The 8,996-nt window shown below is 41.2% G+C and overlaps 1 protein-coding gene across 8 annotated transcripts in view; it reads left to right on the forward strand.

Annotated features, from left to right (window-relative positions):
* The window catches only part of Dnah14 (dynein axonemal heavy chain 14), a 230,250-nt gene that overhangs the window by 90,968 nt on the left and 130,286 nt on the right, over nt 1-8,996 (forward strand). For 7 of the 8 annotated variants that reach the window (XR_004109335.1, XM_031336881.1, XM_031336907.1 and 4 more), the window contains 3 exons: nt 6,110-6,296; nt 7,390-7,466; nt 7,746-7,917. Coding sequence is in view for 7 of the 8 variants with exons in the window: in XM_031336881.1 (XP_031192741.1) it covers nt 6,110-6,296; nt 7,390-7,466; nt 7,746-7,917 (436 nt within the window). In the remaining variant the exon portion in view is untranslated. The remainder of the gene's footprint in view (nt 1-6,109; nt 6,297-7,389; nt 7,467-7,745; nt 7,918-8,996) is intronic. The other variant, XM_031336892.1, reaches the window with a different exon arrangement.

An 8,996-nucleotide genomic window follows, 5' to 3' on the forward strand; every position in this document is an offset into this window, starting at 1 on the left:
AGGCAGGCAGATTTCTGAGTTTGAGGCCAGCCTGGTCTACAGAGTGAGTTCCAGAACAGCCAGGCAGCCAAGGCTACACAGAGAAACCCTGTTTCAAAAAACCAAAACAAAACAAAAAAACAAAACAAAAAAATGAGGATGGGGGGTTAGAGTGAAGTGAGGGAGGGAGTGGGATCAGAATACAATGTGTGGAATTCTCAAAGAATTGGATTTTTAAAACTTCAGTTGCAGGTTGCCATTCATTCATTTTGCCATCTGGCCATCTCTCCTGTCCCTCCCCAAACCTGATCCTGAACACCTCGTTTCCCTCCCCACCCCCCCTCCCACCCAGTTCCCTCCCTCCATATCTGCCTCCTATAACTATTTGACCCCCCCTCCTTCTAAGTGAGATTCAAGCTTACTCACTAGGGGTTGCCTTCTTGGGTAGCTTCTTTGGGTCTGTGGATTGTAACGTGAGTATCTAGTACTTTGTGTCTAATGTTCACGTATAAGTGAGTACATGCCATGCCTGTCCTTTTTGATTACCTCATTCCTTTGGGTTACCTCACTCAGGATGCTATCCTCAAGTTCTGTCCATTTGCCTGCAAAATTCATGATGCCTTTGCTTTTAACAGCTGAATGGTAAGTGCTTCATTGTGTAGCTGTACCACATTTTCTTTATCCATTCTTCAGTTGAGGACATCTAGGTTGTTGCCTGTTTCTGGCTATTAAGAGTAAAGCTACTGTGAACAGAGCTGAGCAAGTGTCTTTGTGGGATGGTGAAACATCTTTTGGGTATATGCCCAGGAATGGTATAGCTGGGTCTTGAGACAGAACTATTTCCAGTTTTCTGAGAAGCCGCCAAATTAATTTCCAAAGTAGTTCTACAAGTTTGCACTCCCACAGGCAATGGAGGAGTGTTCCCCTTGCTCCACATCCTCTTCACCAGCGTGTGTGTGCTGTCACTTGAGTTTTTGATCTTAGCCATTCTAACCGGTGTAAGATAGAATCTCAGGGTCATTTTGATTTGCATTTCCCTGATGACTTTGAACGTTCTTTAAGTGCTTCTCGGCCATTCAGGATTCCTCTGTTGAGGCTTTTGCCTTTAGCTCTGTACCCCATTTTTAAATTGGGTTATTGGGATTGTTGATTTTTCATTTCTCAAGTTCTTTATAAATTTTGTATATTAGCTGTCTGTTGGATGTAGAGTTGGGGAAGATCCTCTCCCAATCCGTAGGCTGCCATTTTGTCCTACAGACAGTGTCCTTTACCTTACAGAAGCTTTTCAGTTTTGTGAGCCCCCTTTATCAATTGTTGACCTTAGAGCCTGAGCCATTGATGTTCTGTTCAGGAAGTTATCTCCTGTACCAATGGGTTCAAGGCTATTCACCACTTCTGTTCTATTAGATTTAGTATATCCAGGTTTATGTTGAGGTCTTCGGTCCACTTGGACTTTTGTGCAGGGTGATAGATGTGGATCCATTTGTATTCTTCTACATCCAGACATTTAGTTAGACCAGCACCATTTGTTGAAGATGCTTTTTTTCCATTGTACATTTTTTCCTTCTTTGTCAAAAATCAAGTGTTCATAGCTGTGTGGGTTTATTTGAGGGTTTTGAACTCGATTCGATTGATCAACATGTCTGTTTCTGTACCACCAATACCATGCAGTTTTTATCACTTGAGGTCACAGATGGGGATACTTCCAGAAGTTCTTTTATTGTTCAGGATTGGTTTTGATATCCTGGGGTTTTTTTCCATAGGAAGTTGAGAATTGTTCTTTCAAAGTCAGTAAAAAATCGTGTTGGAATATTGAGGGGAATTGCACTGAATCTGCAAAATTTTTGGTAAACTGGCCATATTTACTGTGTTAATCCTAGAGATCCATGAGGGTGATCTTTCCATCTTCTGATACATTCCCTAGTTTCTTTCTTCAGAGACTTGAAGTTCTTGTCATATAGGTCTTTCACTTGCTTGGTTAGAGTTACACTAAGATATTTTATACTAGTCGTGGCTATTATAAAGGGTGTTTTTTTCCCTAATTTCTTTCTCAGCCTGGTTTTCATTTGTATAAATGAGGGCTACTTATTTCTTTGAGTTAATTTTGTATCCAGCTACTTTGTTGAAGGTGTTTATCAGCTGTAGGAGTTCTCTGGTCGAATTTTTGGGGTTGCTTACAGATACTATCATATCATCTGCAAATAGTGATACTTTGACTTCTTCCTTTCCACTTTGTGTTCCTTTGATCTCCTTTAGTTGTCTTATTGGTCTGATTAGAATTTCAAGTACTGCGTTGAATAGATGAGGAGAATATGGGCATCCTTGTCTTGTCCCTGATTTTAGTGGAATTGCTTTAAGTTTCTCTCCATTTAGTTTGATGTTGGCTACTGGTTGGCTGCATATTGCTTTTATTATGTTTAGATATGGGCCTTGTATCCCTAGTCTCTTTAATACTTTTAACATGAGGGGTGTTGGATTTTTTCAAAGGGTTTCTCAGCATCTCATGAGATTACCATGTGATTTTTTTCTTTCAGTTTGTTTATATAGTGGATTATGTTGATGGATTTTTGTATATTGAACCATCCCTGCAACCCTGGAATGAAACCTACTTCATCATTATAGATGATGTTTTTGATGTGTTCCTGGATTTGATTTGTGAGTGTTTTATTGCATTTTGGCATCAATATTCATATGAGAAATTTGCCTGAAATTTTCTTTCTTTGTTGAGTTCTTATGCGGTTTATATATCAGGGTGACTGTGGCTTCATAGAATAATGAGTTTGTCAGTGTTCCTTCTGTTTCTATTTTGTGGAAGAGTATTGTCTTTTTTGTTAGTTTGGCTAAAAGTTTGTCTATCTTGTTGATTTTCACAAAGAACCAGCTCTTGGTTTCATTTATTCTTTGTATTGTTTTCTTTGTCTCTAATTGATTGATTTCAGCCCTGATTTTTATTATTGCCTGCCTTCTATTGCTCTCAGGTGTGCTTGCTTCTTTCTCCTGGGAGCTTTCAGGTGTGCTTTTATTTGTTTGTTTGTTTGTTCATTTTTTTTTTCGAGACAGGGCTTCTCTGTATAGCCCTGGCTGTCCTGGAACTCACTCTGTAGACCAGGCTGGCCTCAAACTCAGAAATCCACCTGCCTCTGCCTCCCAAGTGCTGGGATTAAAGGCGTGTGCCACCACCGCCCTGTTCTTAGGTGTGCTTTTAAATTGCTGGTATGAGAACTTTCTAATTTCTTTATGGAGGCACTTAGTGCTATGAATTTTCCTCTTAGCACTACTTTAATTGTGGCTCATAAATTTGGGTATGTTGTGCCTTCATTTTCGTTGAATTCTAGAAAGTCTTTAATTTTTTTCTTTATTTCTTCTCTGACACAGAAGTCATTGAGTAGAGAGTTGCTTAATTCCCATGAGTGTGTAGGCTTTCTCATGTTTCTGTTGTTGTTTAAGTAGGCTATTTTTTTAAAATCCATTAGTGGTCTAATAAAATACAAGGCATTATTTCAATTTTCTTGTATCTGTTGAGGCTTGCTTTGTGACTGACTATATCAACAATTTTGGAGAAGGATCCATGAGGTGCTGAGAAGGTATATTCTTTTGTGTTTGGGTAAAATATTCTATAGATGTCTTTTAGGTCCATTGATTCATAATGTCTGTTAGTTTCATTATTTCTATGTTAAGTTTTTGTCTGGAAATATGTCAGTTGGTGAAAGTGAGGTGTTGAAGTCTCCAGTTATTAATGTGTGGGGTTCAATGTGCACTTTAAGCTTTAGCAATGTTTATTTTACAAATGTGGGTGCTCTTGTGTTTGAGGCACAGGTGTCAGAGTTAAGATATTATCTTGGTAGATTTTTCCTTTGATGAGTATGAAGTGTCCTTCCCTATCTCTTTTGATTAATTTTGGTTGAAAGTTTATTTTATTAGATATTAGAATGGCTACTGCAGCTTGCTTCTTGAGTCTGTTTGCTTGGAAAACTTTTTTCCAGCCCCTTATGCTGAGGTAATAATGTCTGTCTTTATTGCTGATGTGTGTTTCTTGTATGCAGCAGAGTGATGGATCCTGTTTTCACATCCATTCTGTTAGCCTGTGTCTTTTTACTGGGGAATTGAGTCCATTGATGTTGAGAGATGTTGATGACCAGTGATTGTTAATTCCCATTATTGGATGTTGGTGGTGTTAGTTTGTGTGTGTGTTTATGTGTGCCTCCCTGGTTTTTGCTAGTATGGAGTTATTTGTTTCTTGTGTTTTCTTGGATGTAATTGTCTTCCTTGGGTTGGAGTTTTCCTTGCAGTGGTTTTTGTAGGGCTAGATTTGTGGGTAGATATTGTTTAAATTTGGATTTGTCTTGAAATATCTTGTTTTCTTCATCTATGGTGATTGAGAGTTTTGCTGGGTATAATAGTCTAGGTTGGCATCTGTGGTATTTTAGAGGTTGCAAGATATCTGTTCAGGTCCTTCTAGCTTTTAGAGTCTTTGTTGAGAAGTTGGGTGTAATTCATGCATTTTTTTAGGAAAGTTTTCTATGATTTTCTTGAAAATATTTTCTGGGCCTTGGAGCTGGGATTCTTCACTTTCGTCTATTCCTATTATTCTTAGGTTAGATCTTTTCATAGTTTACCAGATTTCCTGGATGATTAGCTTCAGGAATTTTTTAGATATAACATTTTCTTTGATGTATCATTTTCTTCTATTATATCTTCTATGCCTGAGATTCTCTCTCCCTGTCTTGTATTCTTTTGGTGATGCTTGCATCTGTTGTTCCTGTTCTCTTTCCTAGGTTTTCTGTCTCCAGGATTCCCTCAGTTTGTATTTTCTTTCTTGCTTCTGATTTCCATTTTCAGGTCATGAACAGTTTTATTTCTTTCACCTGTTTGATTGTATTTTCCTGTATTTCTTTAAGGGATTTTAAGGGATCTATCAGCTTTATAAGATAGAATTAAGGCCTTTTCTAGTACTTTAATTGTGTTAACATAGCCAGAGCTTGCTGTAGTAGAGTAGCTGTGCTCTGAAGGTGTGATCGTGTCCTGGCTTTTGTTGATTGTGTTCTTTTGAGGGCCTTTAGCCATCTGGATGGTTTTGGGCCCTGGATGTTCCTGGTGTAGTAGGTATTGCAGGGGAGTGGAGGTGGGGGGCAGTTAACCTTGAAGGTCCTGGTGTGGTAGGCCTTTGATGGGTATTCTTTGGCTGTATGGTTCCAGATCAGCAGGTCTGAGGTGGGCAGAGAGGTGTCAAGAGAATGGAGGTCCACTTTGGATAGCAGACTTGCTCAGGGCAGCTCAGGTACCCCCAGAAGATTCAACAAGCAGGGAAGATGGACGGGGAAGAGAAGCTAACCTGTGTGGTTCAGGATCCATAGGTCCCATGAAGGTGGGGAAAATGGAGGTTCCCTGGGGGTAGCATACTGTTCAGGGCACCTGGGGGTGCTCCAGAGTGCTTCTAGCAATCTTGCCACCTGCTCTTCCATTGTAATCTCCAAGCCTCCAGGTATGGGGTGTGGTACTGATGTCTACTTATGGCTGAGTGTTCTTCAGTCTCTCACTCTCTGCAGCTAGACCAGTTGTGAGTATCTGAGCCCATCACCATGTGTTCTCTTAAGACATTTCTCTGATGAAGGGCCTGGTGCACTAATCTATAAGGATAAGCCATGAGGAGTCAGTTTAACAGTGTGCAGAGTAATTTTGAGAGGCTTTCCTGGGTCCATCATCTGTCCAGCCACAGGTTCTTGGATCTTATAATGGTGCCAAGTATGAGTTCCATCTCATGTAGCTGGCACACATTCCTCTTTTTGTGAATTGATACATCTCTTCCCTGTGCATGTGGGTAATGTTACATTGAGCCTCTGACTTATGGCTAGGTTCATTAGACATACGAGTAAGTGCCACAGTAGCCCAAGGAATCAGAAGGAGCAGAGATGAGGTGAGCCATAGAATGAGATACAGGAAGTATTTTAGACCAGCATGCTCATGGGATGAGAGGTAAAAACCTCACTATAAACTAATTTTCAGTGTAAGGGATACACAAGAAGTCAATAGAATTATTTGGGGGCAAAGCAATATAATTTCAAATTTGAAAAACTGCAAAGCATGGTAGGATTTTTATTATTGTTGTTGGTGTTTTCCTTTTCCTCTTTAGATATAGAGGTCGGGTTGAACTCCCAGATAACTTAAAATCTCTATTTCGACTGGTGATGATGGTGGTGCCCAACTATAAAATGATCACTGAAGTAACTCTGTTTTCATTTGGCTTCAAATCTTCAAGACTGCTGTCTGGAAAGATTGTTAACCTTTATGATTTAGCTGGCAAGCAGCTCTCAAAACAGGTGAGGAACTGCTTCTCTCCAAAGATATTATATAACCTGGTTATATAAATGAGACTCAAAGGCGTTTCTGCTATTAACCAGGAATCAGCAAGACCAGGCCCACCATGAAATGGGAATGACTGTGTTCAAAGTAGCTAGGTGCCCATGGTCCCAGGCCTCTCCTCCAAGGTCTAGGGGAAGTGATGACAGTCCTGTTATTTCAAGCCACATGAGCTCCCTCTGCTCATGGATGTCAGCCTCCACACCAGTGTTCTCCAACTCTTTGTGCATCTCAGTAATTTGTAGGACTTGTGAAAACATGGGTTGCAAGCCTTATCCTCGGTGCAATTCTGTGCATCAGTGCACCACTGAGCACTGCTTCAGTACACCCCATTTCTGGTCCTGCTGACTTGAGTACCACACCTTTTTGAGAATGGTTCTGGGATTTGAGTATTTGTTTCTAACCTGAAATGGTTTGGACAGCTAACCACCACACTCTCTCCAAAGTCATCCTTTCCCTGAAATTATTCTCATAGTTCCTTTTCCCAGTTCTCAGACAGGTTAACACAGATGCTGTAACTTTAACACTTAATACCCTTCCACTGAAAAGGAGACTTCTCTTGAGCACAGTAATGCAGCCTGCAGTCCTCGGAACTGGAGAGAGGCTGACACAATGGGGAGGTCAATGCCAGGCTGGGTAACAGAGTAAAACTCTGGGGAAAGAAGGGATCAAGAGAGAACAAGAACATAGGGCAAAGGGACTTTCTTGGCACCTACTTGGAGGAGAAATAAGAACACTAGAGGTAGAATTAAGGCTAGTAGATTTGTGCAGATATCTCCTTCTCTAGAATAGGTGGCTATAAGCCCAACAGTGGTGGTTTATACCTTTAACCCCAGTACTCGGGAGGCAGAGGCAAGTGGATTTCTGTCAGTTTGAGGTCAGCCTGGGCTATAGAGTGAGTTCCTGGATATCCAGGGCTACACAAAGAGACCCTGTCTCAAAAAAGCAGGGAAAAAAGAATATATGATTATTAGTTATGCATGTAATTGTTGTAAATGATTCTATATTTCCTTGAAAGTGGTAGTAACTCAAATATTGAATACTTTGTTTTAGGAGCATTATGATTTTGGCATGAGGACCTTGAAGACAGTTTTAATAATGACAGAAAAGAAGAAAGAGGAGCATAAATGGTCAGTCGAATTTTGAATTACTGTTAGGTCTGGAGAGTTACATACCACTGGATTGGTAGTTTGTAGAATTTTAATTAAGGGTGACAAGCTAAAACAGGAGGCTACAGGGCACCTCAGTAGGGTGGACTGACAGGGCCACAAGGTGCCAAAAAGACAGAACTGAACTAGGCCAACATTTTAGAAATAATAATAAAAGGGGAAAATGCTTACACACTGGGCATTTAGTGCCCAAAGAGCAGTCTTCTAACCTGTGCACGTTTGCTCTCTTCCCTGCTGCAGTAGGAGCGGGGAGCATCTTTCTGAGTTAGATGAGTCCCTGATCCTCATCGAGGCCATCCGAGAAGCCAGTTTGTCAAAGTTCCTTCCTGAAGATGTCCTACCTTTTGAAAAGATCATAGAAGATGTTTTTCCTGGAATAACAGTTTCAGAAATGAATCACCTTACCTTGGAGGTAATGAGACCCTGGGAAACAGGACCAGGTCACTTGGAGGTTGTCTTAGTCGGGGTCTCTATTCCTGCACAAACATCATGACCAAGAAGCAAGCTGGGGAGGAAAGGGTTTATTCAGCTTACACTTCCACACTGCTGTTGATCATCAGAGGAAGTCAGGACTGGAACTCAGGCAGGTCAGGAAGCAGGAGCTGATGCAGAGGCCATGGAGGGATGTTCTTTACTGGCTTGCTTCTCCTGGCTTGCTCACCCTGCTCTCTTATAGAACCCAAGACCTCCAGCCCAGGGATGGCACCACCCACAAGGGGCCCTACCCCCTTGATCACTAATTGAGAAAATGCCCCACAGCTGGATCTCATGGAAGCACTTCCCCAACTGAAGCTCCCTTCTGTGATAACTCCAGTCTGTGTCAAATTGACACACAAAACCAGTCAGTACAATTGACCCCTTGTCAACTTGACACACAAACACATCACTATTAAGCCTCAACTCTTACTTTCTTATTCATCCCCAAGATCTAAAGTCCCACAGTCTTTACATATTAAAAGTTCAATCTATATAAAATGTTCAATATCTTTTAAAATTCAAAGTCTCTTAACTGTGGACTCCATTAAAATACATTCTTCCTTCAAGAGGGAAAAATATCAGGGCGCAGTCACAATCAAAAGCAAAACCAATGTCTGGGATCCAACTCACGATCTTCTGGGCTCCAAGGGCTTGAGTCACTTCTCCAGCTCTGCCCTTTTTAGCATACATCTTCTAGGCTCCAGATGCCTGTACTCCACTGCTGCTGCTGTCCTTGGTGGTCATTGCTGTCCTTGGTGGTCATTGCGTGGTACTAGCATTTCCAAAACACTGCTGTAACTAGGCTTTACCATTAGCCTCTCATAGACTATCTTCACTGTGCCAAGCCTCAACTCCTTTGCATGACACCTTCAGTCCTGGGCCATCAATTGCAAACTGAGGCTGCACCTTCACTTACGGCCTTCCATGGCTTCTCACTGTGCCGAGTCTCAGCTGCTCTTCATGACTCCTTTGTGCTGTCAAAACCAGTACCACCTGGGTGACTCTTACACATTA

The sequence above is a fragment of the Mastomys coucha genome, unplaced genomic scaffold, assembly GCF_008632895.1.
Source record: "Mastomys coucha isolate ucsf_1 unplaced genomic scaffold, UCSF_Mcou_1 pScaffold1, whole genome shotgun sequence".
Classification (NCBI taxonomy): Eukaryota; Metazoa; Chordata; class Mammalia; order Rodentia; family Muridae; genus Mastomys; species Mastomys coucha.